The 25,333-nt window shown below is 56.9% G+C and overlaps 1 protein-coding gene across 2 annotated transcripts in view; it reads right to left on the bottom strand.

Annotated features, from left to right (window-relative positions):
* Positions 1-25,333, bottom strand: part of LOC111154611 (runt related transcription factor 3) — a 58,312-nt gene that overhangs the window by 8,469 nt on the left and 24,510 nt on the right. The window contains exons 2-4 of one of the 2 annotated variants that reach the window (XM_022514308.1): positions 18,524-18,813; positions 16,463-16,619; positions 8,550-8,654 (exon numbers count right to left, since the gene is read on the bottom strand). In XM_022514308.1, coding sequence (XP_022370016.1) covers positions 8,550-8,654; positions 16,463-16,619; positions 18,524-18,813 — 552 coding nt within the window. Of the gene's footprint in view, positions 1-8,549; positions 8,655-16,462; positions 16,620-18,523; positions 19,096-25,333 lie in introns of those variants that run through there. The other variant, XM_022514310.1, reaches the window with a different exon arrangement.

The raw sequence follows: 25,333 nt of genomic DNA, 5'->3' as shown, positions 1-25,333 counted from the left end.
ACACTGTCAACTGGGATGAGACAGCTTGGCTTCTAGGACAGCTGCTCCCAGGACCGTTGCGAAGGGGCCAAATGGAGGCTGGGGGTGACTTTAGCTGGAGCTGGGGCTGTAGGCTCTGATGCTTGTGGAGACCCGGCAAGTCATGTAAGTGAGGCACATGGGACTGGTGGGGAGTTGGGGTGGACTGGAGAGGGTGTGCCTTGCGGAAGGGCCAAGTGCCACCTGGTCCAGCTGGCCGGTGCCCTGATGGGGGTGGGGCCAGTATGGCCAGAACTTCCAGTTTACCAGAAGAAACCTGCTTTGATGTGAAATGTTTATATGTTGGCAATTAATTCTAATACTGAGAAAAAAAAAACAAAAAACCCAAAACCCCAAACCAACTTGTAGGATGCGTCCTGCTCACGGGCTGTCAGTTTGCAACCTCAAAGTTCGAGATTTCATTTTCTGGAGGGTTGGGTAAGCTTAGCCGCTGAGGACTGCTTAACGGATACCCCTCAAGGGGTGATCACTAGGGGAGTGTCGCGGGGCCTGGGAAGCCGTGTTGTCGACACGGCTGTGGCGGCCACCGAAAATGGCAGGGCCATGTGGACAAGCTGGAGGACAAACGAATTCGGAACAATCTCAACAGGCAGGAAGTCGGCCGGATAGACGGGGGGACTGCAGACTGACCTGAGTGCAGCTCGGGTGCAAAGATTCTGGGTGTCTCAGTCAACCACAAGCTTGACGTGAGCCAATGGGGCTCCACGAAAACTGGTGCAAAACCTCAGGCCTTGTCATTATCGTCACTGTGGGACAAAGTCGTGTCTCTGAGTCACACTGTGTACCAAGTGTTTACAGTTACTCCTGCGGCCGGAGGAAGGAGGGCAGGGCTCATGGCCCACGTGGGTTCGAGGATGGGCCTGCCGCCTGTGCAGCCTGGTGGCCTCACTTGAGTCCCACTCCCTCCCCGCCGCAACCCGAAGCTGTAGTGTCCCCTCTACGGCCAAACAAGGTCTATGAGCGCACTCCCTCCACGCGGGTCACTTCTACCCCAGCACATGCCACGGGAGGCAGGGCCACATCAGTGACAGGGAGTTGGGGATACACAGCCAGGCCAGCGGAGCCAACCCCAACGCACAGGCCCCTGAGGCCGAGTCCGGGGAGTGTTCTTTCTCCTGACGGTCTCCTCTTAGCTCCCACTGTCCAGGTGGGGCTGCGGAGGCCTCCGGATGTGACCTAGGCGAAGTGGCTGGTCTGGGACAGAAATCAGGTCGTCTGGCCGGAGGCCGCTCTGCCTTCACCAAGGACACGCTTCCCGGAGCGGGGCCGTCCTCACAGGGTGCTGGGACTCACTTCCTCGCCGCTGTGGAACTCTGCGGCCACTGGCAGGGAGGGGCGGCGGGAAGCTGACGTGGCTCCACGTGGCCAGGGCGCCGGAGAGTCTCAGAGCCACGGGGCCCGGCCGCCACATTTGGAGCAGAGCGGAACTTCCCGTGCCCGAGGGAAGATGGCCCTACAGAACAGACCTCTTTGATTCGGCCACCCACCGCGGGAGCTGGGGGGAGCTCTGGCCTCGCTCCCTCAGTCACCTGGGGCCCAGCCCTGTCACGCCATGCCTCAGTTTCCCCCCGCACAGCTGGCTCACAGAGGCCCCCCCAGCTTTGCAAGTCTCTGGCTGGAGATTACGAAGCTCAGCCACCGGCCCTGCCAGGGCCTCCAGGAGGGAAGAAGGCTCAGACTTCTTTCCACCCTCCTCTAGAGCCGCCGTGCCCGGCGCTTCTCGAGCGTCTCCTGCCTCTCACACCTCAGAGCCACAGCGCAGGCGCAGCCCCTGCCAGAACGCTTCCCTGCCCTTCGGGGCTCACCCCGAGAGCCCCTCCCCTGCAGGCAGACCCCCTGCCCCTGCCCCGAGCCCTTGCAGCACCTCTGCAGGCTCTGAGCAGCAGCTAGCATGACCGGAAATTAAAGCAGCAGCCAGAGCTCGCAGGATGCTTTCTCCGCTCCAGCATCTTCGTCACTGACGGACCCTGCCTGGTCCCACCCTGCATGGTCCCCACTGTCCCTGTCCTGCAGGTGAGGAAACGGAGGCTGGCTGAGGGTCAGGGACGCGCTGAGGTCACGCAGATGGCTTGAGGCCATCTCTTCTTCCTGGAGGCCATCCTGCTAGAATGGGGCCTCGGCTCTGATCATCAGGGGCACCAGACAACGGATTCTAAGGCCTAGCCTGGCCCAGGGCCCAGCCTGGCTCTCTGCAGGGTGGGCCTGGGGAGAAGAGGAGAGGGTCTCAGTGGACTCCAGCAGGAGCCCTGTCCTACTCTGAGACTCAGGGCCGAGAGTCCTGCTCTCTAACCACACTTTGTTCTGACCGACCTCCTCCTCTGGGCCACAGCTGCCACACCTGTACTGTGGCTTCATACTGTCCAGCCCCCAATGTGTGGGTGAGCTGCAGGACAGACCCCCAGGGTTTAAAAGTAAAGCACTTTGCAGGGAGGATGGGGGACCACCTAAGTAAGACCCCACCGTGGCCCACCACGCCGGGCCTACTGCCGGCCTCCCACAGCTGGGCTCAAAGCACTGCAGCCCCTACAACACGGCCTCCTTTAGAGCTGTGACCCCCATTTGTGGAAGGGTGGGTCCCAGTGGCCCGGGCCTGTACGAGTCAGCTCTCACCCACTGGTGATCGGGGGGAGATCACTTCCCCCCTCGGAGCTTCAGCGGTCTCCTCTGTAAAATGGGAGATCTCATTCTAACTCCCCAGGGTGTGGGCGTGCTGCAGGAATTAAACAGGCAGTCTGGCCTTGGCCCTGGAGGAAGGCATTCTGGGCTCCACAGTTCTTCCACACCCCTCCTGGGGTGCCCAGCCTCACACGTGTATGAGGAGGGTCAGAAGGAGGGGAGCGGACACTGGGGTCCAGCCAGACTGGGTGATTCACCCAGGGTCACGCAGCGTTGGAGGCAGGCGACAAGGGCTGGGTTCTGGGTTGGGGGCTCCCTAACCACCAGTCCCGGGACATCCTTCATCACCACCAGCTGGGCCAACATGGGGTCCCCGCGCCTCCCAGGAACCCGGTGCTTCTGGGGGAACCATCGGGGCCATGGCCCTGCCTTCACGCTGGCCCACCGCCAGCCCCTGCGATGAGAGTGGCAACCACTTGCACCGGCATCTACCATGGGCCACTGTGCTAGGTGGGCCGTGCCTGTCTTCTACAAGGGTCACAACCCTCTGAGAGGCTGCGACCATTGCCCCATTTTAAGGATGGGAAAGTGGAGACACGAGGTCAAGGTCAAACCTGTAACTGTCAGCGTGTTGCATGAAGCTTGGCTTCCCAAGACCTCCAGGAGAGGAGTGCTACGCTGACGGGCGGTGAGGCTCCACTAGCAGGAGGCCAGCTCAGCATTCTGCCTCCACTGGGTGGGAAAGGGACAGGAGGCAAAGGGGGCAGGCAACAGGGAGAACCAGAGTTGGGCGGGGCTCGGGAACAGGATGGGCTGCAGGGAACAATGTGGGCCCCAGTGACGGGGCCTTCACCCATCTGAAGACACTCGGCTGCCTGGCCCAGCCCTGGTGCGGTCACAACCCAGACACAGCAGCCACTGTCCGCTCAGCCACGGGGTGGGGCACCCGGGCCCAAGGCCCGCTCTGCGGCCTGTCAGGAGATTTACACCCGACTCTTAACAACCGCGCGGAATCGCGGGCGGGTGCTGGGCCCCGGGTGGTCTGCCTTGAATCGGCCCCCTGTGAGCAGATGAAAGCTGGTCGGTGGCTGGGCAGGGAAATGGGCTGGCGGGGGGCCAGCGGGCAGGGCAGGGCGGCAAGCGGCTCCCTCCCAGGGCTGCAACTGGGGCTTCCAGCAGGCCTGGGGTTGATTAGGGGAAGCCGGGAGGTCTGAGGTTAACCCCTTCCCTCCTGCTGGTGCACTCCCCTGGGGATCTAGGGGATCCTGGGAGCCGGGGCCAGAAACTGTTGCCTCTCCACGACTTGGGTGTCCCTCTGCCTCCCCACACCTGGAGCTGAGAACAAAACTGTGGCAACTTCAGGACCCTCAAAGGCCCAGAGACAGGCTTAGTTAGGGTCAATTCCCCTGCCCATGCTGTCTGGGGCCCCCAGCAACCACTGGCTCTGGGCTTACTTCCTTCAGACCTCTCTGGTCCAATGTCACCTCCGCTCCCTGCCCATGTCCCATCCCTGCCCTCTCCACCGCTCCCCCCAGCTCTGTTTTTCTTCCTAAAATCTCTCACTACCTGAAATTAAGTCAGTTAATCATTTATTTATTTCATTTATTCAACAAAGAGTTACTGATGACCTCCTAAGCGCTCACATCTGTATTTTGGGGTCTAGGTCAGTACCTGGCAAAGCAGAGGAAAGAAACTCTGCCCCGTGGAGCACATACACTGGTCAGGGGAGATAAGAAAGAAACAGAATGAGTGATCTCTACAGCATCTTGGAAGGTAATCGGGGCTCTAAGTTAAATCGAGGCTGGTAAGTATCGGGGGGGTGTGTATGATTTGAAACGACATGTCAGGGGAGGGTTCGCTGAGAAGTTAGAGTAAAGCCTTCATTCAGGGTGGGAAAGAGCAAGCCATGCGTCCAGGGGCGTCTGGGGAGGAGTGCTCCAGGGAGAGAGAAGAGCAGTGCAAAGGCCCTGAGGCAGGGATGTGGCTGCCCAGTTGGAAGACCAGCCAGAGTGGGGTAAGCAAGGAGGAGGATGGCAGGGAGGAAGGCAGGGGGTGATGGACACAGAGCAGGTGGGGCCCTGTGGGCCACGGTGACTAGAGTACTGTTCACCATCTTCCCTACCTCCAGTGTCTAAGACCCAAGAGGGACGGAGCCTGTCTACTGGGTTCACTGTGGCATCCCCAGCTTCTAAAACAGTGCCAGACACATGAAAGGTGCCCAGGAAAATATTTGTGGAAGTCATTCCATGTACATTTTTGGGAAGAAAGGGCCCACAGGCAAGGTGCCTGAACCACCCGCCTCTGCCTCAGGCAGGGTTAAGAACTCCGGTCTTACCCTTTCAGGTACCAGCACCTGCTAAGCCTGGAAGATGGGGGGAGCGGTTCTTAAACCACGGTCCTTGCCAGAAGTGCCAGGCCCTGAGCTGCCTCCTGCCTGAATCCTGGCTCCTGCTCAGCCACCTGCTTTTTTAACCAGCCCCTGGTGACTGTGAGGGACACCAGCACTGAGAACCTCAGAAACCAAGGCCACACAGGCAGGAAGCCACCAAGCCAGCCTTCAAACCCAGCCAGCCACCTGGCTGCAGATCAGGCATGCTCTGCAGGGCACCAGAGGGGAACGACCCAGCCACAGAACCCACAGCTGGGCCTCAGGGATAGGTAGACTCCCACTCCTTGGCTCCCAGGACCAGCCCCTACTCCCATCCTACCCCACCCCACAGAAGGCTCAGCCCTCACATGGGGTTGGGAGTCACCAAACGGGAGAAAAGCCCAGAAAGGAAATCCTGTGATCATCCATGAGGGTTTGGGTACTTCCTGCGCGGCTGGGCAACTGCGAGCTCCTTTCATGCCCAGGACACCTCCCCAGAGCAGACGTTAATAGCTACTATCATTCCCATTTTACAGATGAGCACAGGGAGGTGGGAAGGCCCTTCTAAGGGGCCCTCACTTCCCTGAGTCCTAGACTGGAGCCCCTGCAGGGGGGCACTGAAGTTCACCCTTGAGCAAGGGGCTCTGTATCCTGCCCTGTCCCCTTCTGGGGTGACTGAGGACCCATGAGCAGGGACTTTGCACCAGGCCTGGTGCATGGGGAACATCTGGCAACCAGCAGTGTCGAGCTGGTCTCTTACCTCGTATAGGTGGGGAAAGAGAGGCCCAGAAAGGAAGAGAATTTGTCCAAGGTCACACACTAAAGGCCAGGTCAGGGTTAGAAGCCAGGGTGCTGGTGAGACCTGACCTGCGGGCCTGGGTTGGCAGTGAGGGACAGGAGAAACGCAGGGCCTCGGGATGGGCGGCCTGGAGAACTGCCCCCTCCCACGGCGGCTCTTTTCTAGAAATCAGCTTCTGCTAAGATTTTGTTTGAACAAGTCTCTTTAAACCCATGGGTCTGGCCCGTGCCCAGGCCGAGAGGGGCACCACACACCTCAGCACACAGAGCCAGCCTAGCCTCCGACTCCAGGCTATCTCCTGGCCCAGCTTCCTTTCCTTCCTCTTGCTGCCTCATCTCCCTCTAGCCTCTGCTGCTTTGTCTTGTGTCACCCCTTCCTTCCTCAGCTCACTGCCCAGAAGGGCTGTCTCAGGTCTGGGGGACCCCGGGAGAGAAGAGCAGGCAGAGGATTCGAACTAGGGGCTCCCAAAGGCAAAGCTGAGCCTCTCTCCTCATCCAGGGGCCTCCAGGTGGGCAGCTCTAGGCCGAGCAGTGCTGGACGTGGAGGCCCTGAGGGGTTCCAGGCATTGCTGGGCCCCGAGGGAACATTCCTAGCAAGCTCCAGGACCCCCAGCTCGCAGGCCTCCGTGGACTAGCTGCTTTGTGGAGTGGCTGCTAAGGGCGGCATCAACACACGGAGCCCAACCGTGGCTTCCATCCGCCCCGATTCTGCCCCTGGAGACAGAGTGGCATGTCACCTCCGTTACCCCTCTAAGGCCACGGCTTAGGTTTCTCAGCAGCCACGCTGCTGCTGACCCAGAGAGGGTCACCGTCCCCGAATGGTGGTGGTGGTGGTGGGAACGCATGGCCACGGTCAGGTACTGGGGATAACAGTACACCGTAGATCCAGTGACTCACCCGGATCCTCCCTCTGCCACAGCCAGATGCTAGCCACATGCTGTCACTGATCTCTAGGCCCGCAGCGTGGGGGGTATCACCCCACTTCCGGGAGGAGGGGCGGAGGCCCAGAGATGCCAGTAACTTGTCTGGGGTCCTTCAGCCAGGCCGGCTGACTCAGAACTTGTTCTCTGCGCCATGGAGGCCTATAGCTCACAAGGGCTTCCCAACCATCACCACCTGAGACTCTTGGGATCACTGACCCAGTTCACAGATAACAAAACTGAGACCAAAAAGAACACATGGGTTGTCCAAGGCTATGGAGCCCAAGGCCAGGGGCATGGATCCACCCAAGGCCAATCCCAACAGGAATACGGCCGGAGCAGATGCCAGCCTGTGAGCCTCATGGCCAGATGCAGGAGCTCAGGAGGATGGAGGGTGTGCCCTGAGAGCCTACAGGGAGTCATCCCGGGCCACTAGGCCCAGCATTATGCCCTTCCTAGGTGGCCAGTCCCTGGAGGGGGACCAGGAATTGGAGAGATGGGGAGCCAAGCCAGTCCGATTCCCAAGAAGGAAGGGGCCAGCCCACAGGGCAGGCCTGGGTGGCCCTCACTGATGACACCCTGGCATAGCCACACCCCTGTTCAGAGCTTCCTGGGCTCAGGTCCCCATTCTGTCTTCCTGCCCCAAGTCCACCCAGCTTAGAGTGGAAATGCAAGACTGTCTCTGGGAAGACAGGGCACCTCTCAGCAGACCGTGGGAGGCCCTGGCAGGTTCTCAACATCCCCTGGCCTAGATTCTCTCCTCACTGGAACTGGGGTGACCGTTTGGCTCTGCTCTCACAAGGATCCCACAAGATAATGAACGCGAGAGGGTTTTCTGAACTGCACAGGGCCACTATCACAAAGAGAAAGTCAGGGCCACTCTCCATACCCCACACTGAGCACGTTGCAAATCCGGGGGCGGTCCAGGCGAACGCTGGTCAGGATGCTGGTTGGAAAGCAGCCAGTCCAGAGAGGACCAGCTGGTTCTCAGTTTCATTCATTCATTCATTCATTCATTCATTCATTCATGGAAGGCAAGCCTCTGGCCCACTCTGCGGCAACCGCCCCACCCTCCAATTTCCCTGATCTAAATCTGCAAACTCCAGGTCCTTCAGCAGGCAGAAGCAATGAAACACAACTCTCTCTGATGCTAAAACACACACATCAGGACTCCCTGAGCACATAGTAGGTGCTCAATAAATATTTGCAGAATCAATTTGCATTCCTGAGTGTGGGTTTTGGGGTCAGAGTGCCTGAGCTCTGTGTGATGTAAGTCAGGTAACAGATCCAGAGAAAGTTTCCAAGGAGGGGATCCGGCCTCGCAGCCAGACCAGCTCCTGTTTTTGACGGCTCCCTCCCTCGGCCGCTGGCAGAGGAAGCTGGAGTGGAGCAGCGCAAACCTGGCCTGGCCCCCCTCCCCTCACAAATACCCTATCTGAAGCCTGTTCCTGCCCCGAACGAACCCTTTCCTCAACAGACGCAAACTGCAAGTCCATACTCCCTTAGCTGCCCTTTTGCCCACCCTTCCAAGGGCAGGCGTTCCTCAGGGAAGGGCGTCAGGCTAATTCTGCCTTTCACCCTCCCAGCACCCTTGCTGGCCTCCAGGAGTCCAGAGCTAAGCACAGAGGGTCAGGTGTTGCTGGTGTGTTTTGGGATGTGGAGCCCAGGACTGCAATCCCACACAAAAATTCTCCAGGCATCCAGTGCCATCTATCTGACCTTGGCTGCTGCTCTCCCTGCCCCCCCAACTCCCACCCACACTGGGCTCTTCTCCCCCACCCAGGGGGCTCAGAGACTTTAGCACTTACGTCTGGGTTCTCGGGGTCCATCCACGGTCACCTTGATGGCTCGGTGGTAGGTGGCCACTTGGGTGGGGTTGGTGAACACGGTGATGGTCAGTGTGAAACTCTTCCCTGGGGGGAGTGGAGAATAAAGGCAGAAGGTTGGCACCTGGGGCGATTAACAATACTCTGTTCTCCCTTGGAGAAGGGGCAGATCTCTTTCCTTTGAACCTGGCAGCAGATGGGGCTCTAGGTGAAGGTCTAGCTGTTGGCCTTGGCATTCAAGGCCTTGGAAGTCTGGCATCATCCTCCCCCACCCCATGCTCTGGGTACCCTGCTATTTCCTCCCTGCTTCCCTGCCTTTGTGCCATTCCTTCTACCCGGAGACCCTCATGATTTTGGAGTGGGGAGCACTGAAGTGGTATTTATAAAAATACGCATAAAAATACAGATTTGAGGGGCACCTGGGTGGCTCAGTCTGTTAAAAATCTGCCTTCGGCTCAGATCATGATCCTGGGGTCCTGGGTTAGGCTCCCTGCTCAGCGGGGAGTCTGCTTCTCCCTCTCCCTCCATCTGTCCAACTCCTGCTCATGCTTTCTTGCCCGCCAACAAATAAATAAAATCTTTTAAAAAAATACTATTTTCTTTTCCTGAAAGTAATTATGACTTTATAAAAACTGGGGGGGGGGGACACAGAAAAATCACCTACAGTTCCACTAACCCAGAGATAAACACTGTTAACATTTGGGTGTTTTTGGCTCTAGTCCCTTTTGGGTGGGTATGTATGTTTACAGAGTGGCAAGGATTCCAAAATACGTATATTTATACCCTGGTTGTGTTTTTCTTCATTTAACCTCACATCGTAAGCACTTTCTGGTGTCATTAAAACCCTTCATAAACTTCATTTTAATGCTGCAAAATACTTCAACCCACAGAAGCCTCGTCTTTTCTTTATCTGCCTCCTTCCTCCCTGGTGCGCGGCCCTGCAGCCTCCTCCTGGCTGACTCCTGGTTGGGGGGTTGGGGGCTGGGAGAGAGCTGACTGGGGAGCTGCCGGCATTTCATTTGTAGACGCAACTGTTATTTCCAGAGCTCTGTTCTATTTTTAGATAGACATTTGGCTCCAAAGTCTCCATTCAAAATTCCTGAGAGGAAAAACTTTTAAAATAATAATTTTCTTTTTTTTAACCATTTAAAATAAAACGAAAATGACCTTTTGTTTACAAAAAATCTTTGTCTCCATCTCTGCTTATTTCCTCAGAATAGATTCCAAGAAGTGGTGAGTGATTTCGTTGCATCAGAGGGCTGGGATGCATTCAGGGGCATTGATCTCTCCAGTGCGCGGACAGAGCCCCGGAAAGTCACCTCGACTGGGACCGCAGCGAGCCCCCCACCCCCAACGCAGCAGCACAGCCACCTATCACACTTCTGACTTCAGTCTGCCTCTCTGCCGTGCCTAGGGAGACTGAAACTTTTTATCTGCTTATGGTCTGTCCCAAACCCAACACAAATGATCACTTCAGGTTCCTTCATGCTTTCCTCATTCGCCTTTTATTTATTATTATTTATTTTTCCTCATTCGCGTTTTAGTTCCGTTTAGAAATCAGCCTGTGTTAACCGGTTAGCAACCAGCTTCTCAGCTCAGTGGCCTTCACATTCTGCCTTCTGACACCGAGCTGTATGGCATTTTCAGCTCTTTCCCCTGTTGGTGATTTCTCCTAGTGTTTCATGTTCGGGCAGCGCTCAGTTCCCCACCTGAACTGTAACAAGCCGATAAAGGTTTACCTTCAATAAACAGCGTTCTCGCTACCTTCTACCTTTAATTCCTTGATTCTTCTGGGGGTTTAACTGGTGGGTTTGGTAGAAGGTAAAGATAAGGGCAACCCAATTCTCCCATCACCTTCACTGAAGGAGGAGTCGTCCCTCTCTCCGGCCCTCTTCTCTGTCAGCATCGAGTCCCCCACACTGTATGAGATTGGCGAGGCTGGGGTGAGGGCTTCGCCCATCTCCTCTAAGCTTGGCCTCCTCCTTCTCTGCCTCCAAGCATCCCTATCTCTGGACCTCAGTTATCAATCAGGGACTCCCTAAGGGCAGGGGCCTGCAGCCCGGTGCACCTGTGTCCACCAGGGCTGGCCCAGGGTGGGCAACTGAGGGAGGCTACCCACAAAGGGACAGCACAGGAGTCCAGTCCCTGCAACTCTCCAAGGCGGGCAGGCAGTCTTGCTACCCCACTTCACCAGCGGGAGATGAAAACTCAGGGCAGGGAAGGATAGCTTGTGGTTCTCCTTGCCAGGCTGGATCTGGTCATCATGTGAAAACTCGAGCCCCAGAAACAGGAAAATCCAGAACGAAAGTAAACCAGCCAGGCTTCCAGGGCCGCACCACGGAACCCCAGGGGTTCTTCTGAGACACCGAAGAACTGGTGTATAAACGGGGTGGTTTAAATTGAGGCATGATTCAAACTGGGCCAGAGTGGGGCATTTCTGGAAGAATCTTCCTGAGCCAGCCCACTGAAGGCAGGGATGGAAATGTACAGCCCCTGCCCGTGGAGTCCTGGATCAGAGGAGATCGAACCCCTCACTCTCAGACTACAGGGGCACTTCCCATGGTTTCTGGAAACCAAAGTGTATAAGGTCTAGGGAAATGCTAGGCAGGGCCCACCTCCCATTCCTGGAATCTGCCTTCCTCCCTCTTTTTCTCCTGGACTTTTTCCTCCCCTGCCAGACTCCCTATCACTGTGTAGACACTGCAGGGTGCCAAGTCAGATGGGCCCCAATTATTTAAGTGCTCCTGTGTCTCCCTCATTTCCCTCGGGTCTCTACTGAAAAGTCACCTCCTCGGTGAAGCCCTCCTTGGCCACTTTATCTAAAGCAGGCATTTTAAACTTGGCATCTGGGGCTCCTTCCTAGGATTAAGTGGGCCCTGTGAACAGGGACAGGAAAAAAAAGAGACGGCTGTATTGTCTCTAACCTCTGGCTGCCATTTAGTATCTCCTTCAAGTATGGCCATGGGCAACAAACCACAGAGGTATTACAGAAGTCCCTGTGACCTTGTCACCAACAGACGTCACAGATATTTACATATCACATTACAGACATTGCAAACTTCTCTAAATATCTTTTATGCTCGTCACAACTTCAAAATCATGGTCGTCATCAGACCCATTGCCACATCTTATTATTTAATACACTAATAAAAAAGCACATTTATCCCAATTTTTTTAGACATTTTGCTAACTGTGTTTTATTATAATTGGTTTCCATTGTAATCCTTTGTATTTCATTTTATTCTTTAAAACACATTATTCTGAAACTGTCAAGTTGACCCATGGGGTAAAAAAAAAGGTTAAGAAGCTCAATGTGAAACATCAGGGACCCTCCTGCTCCCTCCCTACTTGCTCAAACTTCCCCCATCATGCTTATTATTTTTGGCAATTCCTCTACTTATTTTCTGTCTCCCTCTACTAGATGGTAAACTCCCTGGGCACCAAAACTTCTGTCTTGTTCACTGCTGTGTCCTAACCCCTAGGACAGCATCTGGCACATAATAGGTGCTCAAGAAATGTTTGTTAAAATCATTAAGGGAGAGACGACCGTTTCCATTTTACAGATGAGAACACTGAGACTCACAGAGGGGCAATGAGTCATCCAGGTCAACAGTATCTAGGCAGGGCCAGAAAGGTTAGAATGTGCTGGAGTCGCCCGCCTCCCCCTTGGCTCCCCCGCTCCAACCCCATACTAAGGACCTGCTCCTGGGCAGTGAGAGGCCTCCACTCTCACCAGGCAGCAAACCACAAACTACCCCTGAGGTCATCAGCCCTCCACAGCTTCCTCCTGCTTTCCAGGCCTGGTACCACCCCTCCCTGGTGCCCAAAGAGAGGGAGGGAGGAGGACAAAAGGCAGGGGCTGGGACCTGGGAACAAGAGTGGAAGGGAGGGGTGTGTATCAGGTACCATGAGAAGCAGGGGTCCCCAGAACGAGTTGGGGGGAAGCTGTCTCCCTGAGAGCCCCTCAGCTCTCTCTCTCTCTGCCTGCTGGTGAACGCCTCCTCCCACCTCACCCCGTCTCAGGGCAGGAAGCTGCGATAACGGAGAAGGTAGAGGACTTCGTGCAGGAACCTCAGGCAGACCTGCCATCAGCCAGAAGTCCAGGAACTGCTAACCAAGGCACTCCAGGGACTGGCCCTGGCCAGAGGGGAGAAGTCCCAGTCTGGAAACAGCTACCCCTCGGGGACCTGGGTGACTCCAGACAACCTCGTGGGACCCTGGACCAACCAGCACGTACAACCGGGTCTGGCAGTGTGGCTCTGGGCCAGTCCCTGTTCCCCTCAGCCCAAGTTCTCATGTCATAAAACCCCATCATGGGGGCCTCAAGGATAGCAGGAACACATCTCAGGGGACCTCTGGGTTTTCTGGACATTGGTCAAGAAACCTATAAGCCACACCCACACATCTCTCCTCAAATCTTGCTCTACCTACTAGGATTTCTTTTCAAACAGCTAATGACTGTTGAGGAGCTCCCGCTGTTTTCATTTTCATCTAGGCTGCCTCCTAGAGGACATGTTGGGAATTTGTGGCCTGTGGTCCTCCAGAGGGGTGTAGGGGGTGTGTCGGGGGGGTGGGGTGGAGAGGAGCGGAGGAGGCTTCCGTCCAGCTGGGTACAGGGCACCCAGGCAGTCATTCCGCCTGTGTGTGAAACACTTGTTACAAAGATTCTCTGAGCCATGAGCCTAACTCAGTTTTACATAACATAAAACCAAGTTTTTTGCACACTTTCAGTATCTGTTGAATTTTCCAGGATGGAAGACCGTTTTTTGTTTTTTTTTCCCTGAAATTTTGTTCAGAACTTTGCCAAGCACTGTTCGCCCCTTCAGAAAACCATGTCGTCGACGGCAGTGGACTCTTGAGTCCTGCACGCCCGGGCTGGTGGTCTGCCGCGGTGCTCCCGGGGCTTCTGCCGGCTGGCCAAGCTCCCACTCACCACAGGGCGATCTCACCCCACATTTATATATCCAGATGGATATTTTATCATAAATCACTTTCTTTTTTTTTTTTTTTCTCCATGAAAGCTATGGACTTCTATGGATTTTGAAACTGCACATAAGTAGGTAGGTTCCATTAGTTACACATTTCATTGTAGGACAATGAAAAGTGTGTTATATAGTATTTGTTGTAAGAAGGGTGGGAACCTCGGCCCTAATCACTGCAGGACACACCAGTGACTTGGTTTCTTTCCCTCCCTTGTTTCTTTCCCATCTTCAGGCTTATCATGAGGGCTCTGTGGTGGTGGTGTCTATGTCCTCCATGGAAACCTATCTTCCTGGAATTAAGACAGCATCAAGGAATAAAAGGCAAGGAAACAAACAGAAGTTTCCGTCTGGTTTCTTGATCTTGGCAGAAGTCGGAGGGCCAGGGAATGGCTCCGGGTCCCAAACTCCAATCTGTCTCAACTCTCGAAGTGCCCCACTGTCCGGGTCAATCACTGATTTGTCCTCTCGGTGGGAATTTCCCAATGGGCAGCAGGGGCACAGCGGCCGAGCTGCTGCAGGCCACAGGACCCCTGTGCCCTCCTTCTCACTGCCAGCCGCCTCCACTTCTCCCACTCCACAATTCACACCTTCTGGGTTTCCCCCGCCCCCACCCATACCGCACCATAATCACAGAATCAGTGACTATACCACTCAAAGGGACTTCTAAGATCTCCAGTCACAGGCATTCGATGTAACAAAATCTGTAACCCGTGTCCAACTCTCAGTGCGTGCCAAGTGATACACCGGAGCCGATTTCCTTAATCCTTGTAAAACCTCGGGAGAGAGGGGTCCTTATTGCCCCCTTAAACAGCTGGGGAAACTGAGGCACAGACAGGTTAAACCATTTGTCCCATGTCATCCAGCAAGTCACTGGCGGAATTAGGAATGAAACCAGCTGGGCTGGTTGTCGAGTCCACGTTGTTCAATACCATGAGACTCTGAGGTCTGAGAGTCTGGTCAAGTCCCCAGGTACTGGAACTCCCGCTCAGGCCCCTTCCTGCCCCCGCCCAGGACCAGGGAGACTGATGGGAGAAGGGCTGTGAGAATGATTGATAAACTCGGCCTCCTGCGTCCTCCAGAGCCACAACCCCAGCCTCAGCCTCGCCTGCTTCAAGCACACCAGCTAAAGAGTGATTTGCAAACCCACTTCTCTCCCCCAAAGTCCTGCAGGGTGAGTGCAGGTCCGTGGGCATAAATGCCATGAAGAAATCACTTTACGCAGCAGAAAGGCCAGCCAGCCAGCCAGCCATGCCCTTGGTCACTTGGGATCACCGTGTCTTCTCTTTCTCAATCTCACCTCCCAGGACAGGGAGTAAGGTTCCATGTTCCTGATGCTTTGCTGGGCTCCTGGAATGGACCTCCCCTTCTGCCTGCTCCTTCAGGGGTTGCAGCTACGGCGGGCCGGCCTCCCTACCCGCCCCCATCCATATCCTCATGCCACCTGGCCTGCACACCTGGCCACCGCCCCAAATTCAAGCTGCATCCCTGCCAGCCACCAACCGGTGGCCAGTGACTCTCCACTCAGGGTTGCAGCTGGGATTAAGCTGTAAAAGGCTGGAGAGATTGGGGATGACAAAAGGGGCTTGGAGACTAATTAGGAGCAGCAATGAAAGCTTAATTCATAAAAGCAAACATTTTCCATCCATCAACCTGCAACCAGTTAAGGGCAACGTTTGAAAGAAATCTGTGCGTGGGGAAGGGAGCCAACAGGAACAGGAAATGTTTGAAAGAATGTAAACTATTTCAGTTTCATAAAAAGTAACAAGTAAACAGTTATTACATGCAAATAATGCCCTGGTTTTAATTAATGCTGAAAAGTCAAAATATGTTTGACATTTGTATGTATACATTGAACGGCTGGAGAGGAAAAAATGGTGCCCAGATGCCCATTGCTGAGCAGGGCTGTCGGCTGGGAGCAAACGAAAACCTTGAGAAGGTCTTGTTTATTGGTGATGAAAAGTACAATTCTGCCTCAGCCTCTGTGGAGACTGCGGGCAGAGGGAGCCTAGCGTACTTTCTTAACCCAACTGGAGGGGCAGGCTGGGTCTTGCGACTGGGCACTCCTGGCTTTTCAGCAGGCTGTTCTTAAAGGGCCAGCGAGTCCTTGAGCCTCCATTTCGCTGGGGCAGGGTTACTAGGGCTTCACCACCCAGAAGTGATGATGGGTTTCGGTCCCAGCAGCCTCCCACCCGAGAGCCCTGGGGCAGGAGCCACAGCAAGCGGGCTGGTCCTGCCTTCCTTCCTATTGCCAGAGGCCAATCACACAGGCAGGGGGGCACGAGGGCTTCAGCTTCGATTCTGGGCAGGGTGGGTGGGGGGTGGCAGCCTGCAGGCTTTCCTGCTTTGCTTTCCCGCATTGCATTCGTGTCTCTCCTAAACCACCTTAAGGCTCACAGGGCTGGGGAAACTGTGGCTTGGGGAGACCACAGCTGGGGAGAGGCAGCCTCGGCTTGCTCAAAGCTTGAAGCTTGGGGAGATCCCAGCCCCGTGGGGAGAGTGGCTGGGGTGCTTGGGCCCCCCCGCAGACCATTCATCTAAGCCCGCTGCTAAGCCCACTTGCCACAGAAGACCTACGAGGTCCCCTTTTGAGCTCCTTAATCCGTGATCTCTTCCTAGTGTCTTTTATGAAGCCAGAACACTCAACCACCGGGAAAGGGGGTAACACGGACAGCTACAAGAGTTAGTAAACCCCAGAAGCTGGAAGCCAATTGTGTCTTTTTCTGGCCAAGGACCCGCATCCTCAAAGGGTTTTGTGACACTCCCATGGGGCTCCAAACCGCTGTCTGAGACCAAGCCGGGCCTGGGCACTTGTTTCTGGGGCTCTCATTTGGGACCCCAACGGCTTGCTCTCAGCTTCCTTCCTAGACCTCTGCCATTGCTGGTGTTAGGGTACGCAGACTCCCTGCAGCTCACCTCGCCCACTGCGGCCCACGAAGCGAAGGTCGTTGAACCTGGCCACCTGGTTCTTCATGACCGCCGAGGCATTACGCAACTCCGCAGAGTAATTCTCATCATTGCCAGCCATCACGGTCACCACTGTTCCGTCGGGCACGTCCCCCAGTGCCACCACCTGAAGGCACAGGGGCAGGGGGACAGCTTAGAAGGGTAGGGGAGGCCAGGGAGAGGCGGGGAGGGGCCAGGCAGCTCCCCTAGGTCCCAGGCGCACTGCAGGATTTCTCAAAGGCAGAGTGGAGAAAAGGCTAAACCCCAACGGACACCTTCCCCCCCAAAAAACAAAAAGAAGAAGCCGAAATCTCCACCTTCCACACCCAAATCCTAGCTCAACTGGTTAAGTCATGTCCTAAGAAATTATCCTTGCAATGAAATCTGCATGAGAGCTGTGAATGAGCTCGATCACTATGGCGTGGGGTGCAGTTCCCCTCTTTCCTTGGGCCTGAGCAAAAGAGGAATCAACGTGCTTCTAGCAACCACGTCCCTAAATAAAAATAATATCAACAACAATAATAAAGCACGGCTCCCCACGCTGAATTAAAGCTAGAGCCATTTGGGGTATAAAATTCGGCCCTGAAATGTGGCCCGGGCCCAGTCTGCCGGCCTCTGCAGAGACTGAATTCGTTATGCAGGGAAAATGCAAAATGCAAAACAAACCGGTGTTTTGAGAGGAGTTGTACAGAAAACCCCTTTAAAGTGAGAGAGGGGCTTTCAATAGGAGAATGCACCTGCTGGGAACTGCACGATAGGGGAGGAGATGCCCCCCTAATATGGTCTCCCCCACCCCTCACCCCAAGCATCGGGCAGAGGCAGATGCCTTTTGAAAAGGAATCACGCTGCAAATGTAGTCACAGCCATTTAAACGTGGCCACCGTGTGCAGGGACTAGGGATCCAGATGGTAAAAATTTCAAGGAGAAAATGTTTGGGGTCTGATTAAAAAGGCCAGATTTCCTGTCAACATCCTGTCTTCTTTTAATTTCAAAGATTCCTTTTAAGCTCCAAGTGACAGTAAAACCTCCGATCTGAGGATTAAAGTCACACGGGCCTCCCCCTCCCCCTCCTCCCCGGGAGATTTTCCCCACTGGCATTTTAAGATGTCACCCGGGAGACCTCCAAGAGCCACTCATCCTTTTTTTTTTTTTTTTTTTTTCCCCCAATTTGGAGTCGTCTTAATGGGAGCAAGGACGGCCTCAGCTGCCAGGAGCCGCTGTTTCCAGCCACCTCGGGCACCCGCCACCCCCAGCCGCTGGCCCTTCCTGCCCTGCCCTTTCTCACGGCAGCTGCGAGAGGTTTAGGGGAAAACCAAGGCGTTTTCGTTTCATCTCGCTGCCCCCTTAAAAAAATGAAAATGAAACAGTCGCCTACTCCCTAGCAAAGAGAAAAAGATCCTCTGAATGACTGGGGGCTGCCAGGGGTGGGAGCGCCCCCCCATTTCTGCTCGGCGTTCGGGATTCCTGCCGCAAACGTTTAGGGTTCGGTGCCCCCCTTCTCAGTCCTAGAGTCGCCTGGTGTAAAATTTCAGAAGCCAGAGGTGGAGGGTGTGAGCAGGAAGTGTTTCTGAAGCGGTGCAGGAGGAGGGGTGCTGGCAGGGGAGGTTAGGCCCTATCCACCCTCCGCACCCCACCTCCGGGGCCTCGCCCTGGTCCCGGGGCTCTTCTTCCCCTTTGCCCGCAAGGCTGTGTCGGAGGAATCCCGACTGGGGAGGAGCGAAGCCCCATCCGCCCGTTGCCTCATCAGCGTCTTTCAGCCGGGCTCCCCGAAGGTGGAGGGGGCAACCCACGCCCCCCGCCCCGAAAAGCCATCCATGCCGGGTGCATCTGAGGGGGAACGCCGAAGTCCCCTGGCGGAGCGCGCAGGGAGACCGAAAGCGCTCTGGGCCGGGCCGCTGGGTTCTCGCGGCGAGGCAGCGGGCACGTTCCCCTACGTTCCCCTGCCTTCCCCGGCCGGGGCCCCGGGGTCCTGCGGCTGAGACGCCCGGATCGCCAGGGCCGGCGTCCGCCCGCCCCGGGCCCCGCACTCACCTTGAACGCGACGGGCAGCGTCTTGTTGCAGCGCCAGTGCGAGGGCAGCACGGAGCAGAGGAAGTTGGGGCTGTCGGTGCGCACGAGCTCGCCCGCGTGGTCCGCCAGCACGTCCACCATCGAGCGCACCTCCGGCCGGGCGCGTCCGCCCGGCCCCACCGCCGCCTGCGCGCTTAGCGCGCCGCTGTTCTCGCCCATCTTGCCGCCGCCGCTGCCGCCGCCGCCGCCGCCGCCGCCGCCGCAGGGGAAGGCCGTGGAGGGAGGTGTGAAGCGGCGGCTGGTGCTCGGGTCTACAGGAATACGCATAACAGCGGCCGTCAGGGCGCCGGGCGGGCGGCGGCGGCGCGGCTCCCCCGGGGGCGGCCGGCGCGGGCGCCTCCTCGGCCGCCTCTGCCGCGAGAAGCGGGAAAGCAGAAGCAGCCGGGCCGCGGCCTCAGGGCGCAGGGGGCGGCGCCCGGGGACGCCCCGCCGGGGGCCCGCCCGCAGAGAGAGGCCTCGCAGCCCCGACGGCCGCGCACAGCCCTGCCCGCTAGTCCCGCATCCTGGGCTCGCGGCCCGGCTTGCGGCCGCCCCTCGCGCCGGGACGTCTGCCTCGGCCGCCGCGGGGCCCGCGCGGGCTGTGCCGCCGCCGCCTCCCGCCCCCGCAGCCCGCTCTCGCGGCCGCCCCACCGACTGCGCGGCCGCAGCCCCAGAACAAATCCTCGAGAATTGAGTGGCGACGCCGGGCCGGCCCGCGCGGGGTTAGTAACCGGGGGCCCGCGGGGGCGGGGCCGGCCCGAGCGACGCGTCGCGCAGCCAATCGGAGCCCCATCGCCGGCACCTCGGCCGCGCTCGTGGGGGAGGAACGGGGACCGCCGAAGGCCGCCCAGCGGGGAGGGGCGGAAGGCCCCGCCCCGGGGAGGACGCCGGGGTCTGGGGGCCCCGCGCGTTAGCCCAGAGCTCCTCGAAAGTTCGGGGGCCCCGGGGTGAATGCTAAAAATTTGGTTAAAACGCCCGGGCCCTCCAGAGGGCTCCTGGGCGGCTGCCTCCTGGGCGGCGGCTCCCTGACTCGGGGGCCGCAGCTTCCCTTCTCGCGCCCTTTCCCCGCTGCCGGTAGCTGGGCCTTCCCTGCTCCGGCTGCTTTCGGCCTCTGATGCCTGTACTCTCTGCTGCGGGACGTGGGGGCTCCAAGGCCGGTAACATCGAGCGGGGAGCCGACCCCAAGAGGTTTTTCACCCCGCGCCCGGCGTCCCCCGCAGTCCCGCAAATTATCTCGGCCTAAGGGCTTCCACCGCACACGAGATTCCACGACCACCAGCCTCCTCTGCAGCTCCCAGCGCAGCGCGGCTTTGGGCCCGGCCTCGTTGGCCCGGTTGCCGACCAGGGACAGACGGGTGTCCTGGCGGGGGGGTGGCGGGGGGCTGGAATCTGGCTTGGCGGTGACAAACCCCGTTCCTCTCCGCTCCCCCAAAGCAACTTTCAGGACCGCGCAGGCCTCGCTTCGTCGTCCTTCGTTGTGGCGGCCCGTGATTCTTTGAAAGATACGACGGAGCCTGGAAAACGCGAGTGTTTCCCCCTGATTTTTGCCCCGTGCATATAGCCACGGTCTCGCATCGCGCAAGAGGACGCGAGTCCACGGCAGGAAGACAAGCGTGCGGAGAACGAGGGGATGGCTGCCAAGCCGAGGGGATGGCTGCCAAGCCAAGGGCCCCGGCTTCCAGAGGAGGCAATCTTCCTCCGAGTGGATGCGCACCGGCCCCCCGAGGGCCCGCGCCTCGGTCTTACCCGGCTGTGTGCTCCGGCCGCGCCACAGGGACGCAGACCGCTTTCCCTCCCGCCTGCGCGGCCCATCGACTCCTGTGGCTTCACGGCAGGCAACTCTGGCCTCTCCCGCCTCGTAGGCCAAACGAGCGGGCCTAAGGACAAGCTACAGCGGGGAGGGTAACTGCAGAGATCAATCCCCCATTCATTCTGGATTATCGCCCCAGAGGTGCTCCCTCGTGTGTAGGGAACCGACGAAGGCGTACCGAGTCTCTGCCGTCTGGAGACTGGGCTGAGTATTCGTTGTTCTCGGCGCTTGACAGGTGCAGCGCAACAAATTCCAAGCCTCGGAATAGGATACAATCCGAAAGTGGCCGCCAGATCGCGGCCGGGATCTGACCCCGGCCCAGTGCGCGCCATTTCGTCGTTGAGGAACGAATTCAAGACCCGCGTGCGCTTCAGGGCAGAGAGGTTCCCGCGCAACCTCGACCACCTGGAGAGCCGGTCCCTGACCCTGTTGTCGCCTCACGTCAGCCCCTCGGGCCATTTCGAAGGCGAAGACAGCGAAGGACCCTACGGGATCTATTTAGAGAGCCTGCATCTCGGAGTTGCAGATCGCCGGGGCCAAGGCCCTTGCACTCTCCCAAACGGGGGTGCAGTAGCGGCGGAACCAGAAGAAAACGAGGTACCGGGGCCTTGGCGCGTCGGACCTCTGGGAGCTTCCCGCCAAAAGGCCCACCAAGTTGTGGCCAGGTACGGCCCAGGGCCAGGGAGGACGCGTGTGGCCCTGGAGCGGCTGTGGGGCCAGGACCCGCTGTATCAGGGGGTTGTAAATTCGATTCGTCTAGTGGTTTCGGTTTGCACCGTGCCCTTACTTGCCCCTCCGCCTGATTTCTCCCTCATCCTACGGCGGGTTCACAAACGGACATCCTGAAAATGCGGTTCCTGTGGGTCTCGGCACCTGGCACAGGATCCGGCGTGGCTCCAGCCCTCGGGAGGGTACTCACTGCGTGTGGGCGTGTGGGCGCGGGAACCCGGGGACGCCTGGGGCTCCAGACTGCGGTCGCCCGGGCCCGCCGGGCGGGGAGCAGTTTCGGGAGCCACCGCTAGTTGGCGCCTGCACTCTGCCCGCCGCGTAGTTGCCCGGCCAGGCCCTGCCCACAGATGTGTGCCAGCTTCGGTCGCGTGTCCGGGCGCAAGGGCCCGCCTCCTAGGAACTATGCTTTCTGGGCTGACGTTCTGGACAATTCCTCACCATCTATGCGGCCATAATAAACCTATAGCTTTGTGTCAGACCAAAGGCTGCCCTACTTGCCCTGATGGACACGGATGCTTCTCTGGCACCCCATGGTCCCTGTGGCACTGGACCCACAGAGCGTTCTCCCCGCCAGAAATGCACAGTCCTCTCCTGCCCCGTCCTGAGGGGCCAGAGGAGGACACACAGAAGAACAGGCCAGCCCATTCCCAATTTCTACCAATGGCTAACTTACATCCTCCCCATCCCTGACCAACAGACCTAGGGCCACCTCTCTTTCTGTTTTTCTTTTTACCATTTCGAGATACAGTTGGACAGCTCCCACTCCCTTACGTGGGAGATGTGGATACCCTCTTCCTTCCCGTTTTCTATGGCTAGACACATCCTTTCCCTCTTCCAGTGGACTGGTGCACCAATCTCCCACTTTCTCTTGAATGGCTCCCAGCTAAGAGCAGCTCAAATTGTCCACAGCAGCGTGAGGAAGCCAGGAGGTCTGGGCGTACCTTGGCGCAGAGTTGGGTAAGCAGGGACCCAAACTGGGGCCCACAGATCTCAGGACCTGGGGGCCACTCCTCCCACCAGCATCCTTTGCCCCTGGGAGTGAGATCATGGCCTCAAAACGACCCTGCATCAGGGCGCCCTCCTCTGGCTGCCTGTGACCCCTAGGGGTGCACTCTAAAAGCATTGGTGGTAGCAGGGTGCCTGCATATGTCTCCCCACAGGCCAGAGAGCTTACAAGGGCAGGTCTGATTCGTCAAGAATCTGGTGCCTGGGATGGGGTGAGGATCCCCCAAGTGTGCCAGACACAGGACATATGTGACATGGAAAACCTTCTAGGAAGTTCACTGGTTGTGGAAGGGGCCTGGGATCTGCAGTTCCACTGCCCGTTTTCCTTTTCCCACCACCTACTGTGAGCTAGGGGACATTGCTTAAAACTTCTCTGGCTCTTGTTGATTTCATCTGTAAAGTAGGGCTAAGGATTGTGGCCTCCTCACAGAAATGTGTGTAAGGTGCTTAGCACCCCCTGGCATACAGGGGGTGCTCCATCCATGCGAGCTATTGCTGCTGTCACACTGAAAAAATAAGGCCTGGGCACCCCTCATTGGGGGCCCTTGGCAAGTCTCTTCCGATTTGTGGGCCTCACACTTGCCATCTGTGAAATATCCAAGTCTCAGGTTCAAAGCTTGCCAGGACTTGGAGTCTAGTCCATGGCTATCCTGCCCCACCTTGGTTCACCTAGGGGCTGCCTGGGAGAGGTCAGGACTGTCTGTGACCTGCCTCCAGGCAAAGCCGGCTTGCAGGAGGGTTTTCCAGCTACCATCACAGGGCTGCCTGAGCCTGGATCTTAAGAAGACTCAACTTCTTTCCGCTAGGCTCTTAGACCCTCACTCCGGAAACCCACTGACCCCCCCACCCCTATCCCCCTACAGGCATACACTCTCTTGACTAGGAACTGGGCCTCAGCTGACACCGTTAGCCACCACCCCATCCCCAAGGAGGTTCCTGTTCCCTCCATCCCAAGTCTCATGGGAGCCCCAGTCCAGTTACTAGCAGAGGACTGTCTTCTAGAAGTTAATGATTTCTTCCAGTCTGGCCTCCACACCCTCAGTCTGGTGAAGCCCTCCTGCGCCCAGTGGCCTGGAACTTAAGGTGGGACGTTTCTGTCCCTCCGTGGAGCCTCAGTTTCCCCTTCTGTGAATGGAGGTGGTTCTGATGGCTCTGTTTCACAATCCAGAGGATTAAAGACTCCCTCCAGGAGGGCAGGAACATTGTGTTTCCCCACATCTAATGCCATCAATCATTCCATGGGAAAGAAAATACTGCTAGTCAAACCTAGACTTGCTCGCATCCCGATTTCAAGTATGTAAGTTTATATATACGTATTATCACACACACACACACGCACATTAGTGAGAAATTAGTGAGAAAAGGTCATGAAGAACAACATTATTATGGTCAAGGGGTTGTTGCTGGCAGGGTTGGGGGCTCTTACCCCAGAGAACTCCTTCGGGCAGCCTCTCTGGAAGGCTCCTGAATGTGCAGAAGGACAAGTGTGCTTCTCAAATTACAGGGTGGCTCTTTTTTTTTTTTCTCTTTTTCTCTTTCTTTCTTTCTTTCTTTCTTTTTTTTTTTTTTTTTTGGAAAGGACCAGACTGTGAAGGGAGGGAGGGGGAGCTGGAGAGAGCCTTGTGGTTAAGGACACAGCTACTGGCTCTGCCACTAACTGCCTGTGGCACTTCTGCACCTCCCTGAGCCTCCGTCCCCTGGCGGGGGAAATGGGAAGAACAGCTACAGCGAGGACTGCTGAAGTGTTCCGGTGCCCAGGCCTCGTGTTCTGGCTTTAGTACACGCTTTCATTTCACCGCGGCAATTGTGGGGTGGGCCTTATGCCCATTGAAACAAAGAGAAATGTTGCTCAATATTTTCTGGGTTCGGGAGAACCAGAGTGGGGTTAAAAGACTGATCTGATGCAAAATTTGGAGATCAGAGGCACCACCTGATTGTGCACCCCTGCACTGGTTGAACAAAATACTGGGGAGAACGGTTGTCTAGATATTGAAAGTGCTTAATAAACGTTCGCGATCACGATGGTGGTGGAGCCAGGTGGAGGGAGGGGGTGCACAAAAGACACAGTGAAATAGCTATCAGTGTGGAAATTAGCAGACCCTTCCAGCCCAGGTTAGGAAGCAGAAAGGGGCTGCATGGGTCATCTGCGGAGGCTTACCTGCCTCATGCTTACCTCCGGCCGCAGAACCTGCCTTTGAGGAGGTAGACTCGGCTGTGGTCCCCAGTATACAGATGGGCACACTGAGGCCAAGAAAGTGGGAGAGGCTTGACCTGTTTCGCTAAGGAAGAGCTCTAAGGGAGCTCTAAGGGACTAAGCTCTCGCAAGGCCAGGGGACTACATGGTGCAACCAAAAGCAGGGTGGGCTGACAGCCACCCACAGCCTCCACCCACCCTGCCTCAGCCCGCAGGTGGGCTGGGCCAGGCCCCACCTGATGGTACCTGGTGCCTCACAGCCAGATGGGACCTTGAGCACCCATTGCTCTGGGGAGATGCCAGAGTCTGTGTGTCTCCCTCAGGTCCTCAGCATCCCTATCAGAACAGTGAGAGTGAGCTTCCGTGGTCCCTAAAAGCACCCAGCTGGCTTCCTGTGGACCCCCAGGTAGGTTTTACTGTGACTTTGAGGCCAAGCCCATGGGACCCCTTTCCCCACCTCCCACCTCCTCAGGTGGCACTGGGTCCCTGTTTTGTGCAGCCCTGGACCTCTACTCCAACTCCCCTGTAGAGCCTCCTGAGAGGGCACTCAGCTTGGGGAATTAGAGAGACAGGAGGGAAGGATGGAGAGAGGTGGTCTCAGCGTGGGCCTAGCCAGGGGAGAGGAGGCAGGCCCCATAGTAGCCAGGGAAGTGGACTCTGGTTGTCCATTTGTCCTCCCTGTTCCTCCCTTACGTCATTTATGAAACAGGGAAATAATTCTGGTAGAGCCCTTTGGTTTATGACTAATAATTACCCTAATTAGTTGGAGTCCTGTCGTATGCTGGAACTTTTAATTATTGTTAACGCTCTTGGGGCTTCTGCAGGGTATTTAATTCTCTCCATTTTACAGATGGAGAAATTGAGGCTCAGAGAGTGAAGAGCTTCCCCACTCTGGGCCTCAGAACTGGAGGGCCTTAATTTCAACAGGATTCCTTGATCCAGACTCTGTCTCTGCTCTGCTGGCTGGTCAGAGTACCTTAGCCTCTCTCTCTACGTCAATGGGGGGCAGGGTTGCAGAGCGCTCTGCTGGCAGAGTCATCAAATCTGGGGATTT

The sequence above is a fragment of the Enhydra lutris genome, unplaced genomic scaffold, assembly GCF_002288905.1.
Source record: "Enhydra lutris kenyoni isolate GAN:26980312 unplaced genomic scaffold, ASM228890v2 scaffoldscaffold38, whole genome shotgun sequence".
NCBI lineage: Eukaryota > Metazoa > Chordata > Mammalia > Carnivora > Mustelidae > Enhydra > Enhydra lutris.
Note: the sequence above shows the minus strand (reverse complement) of the source record. Positions and strands in the feature narration are given on the sequence as shown.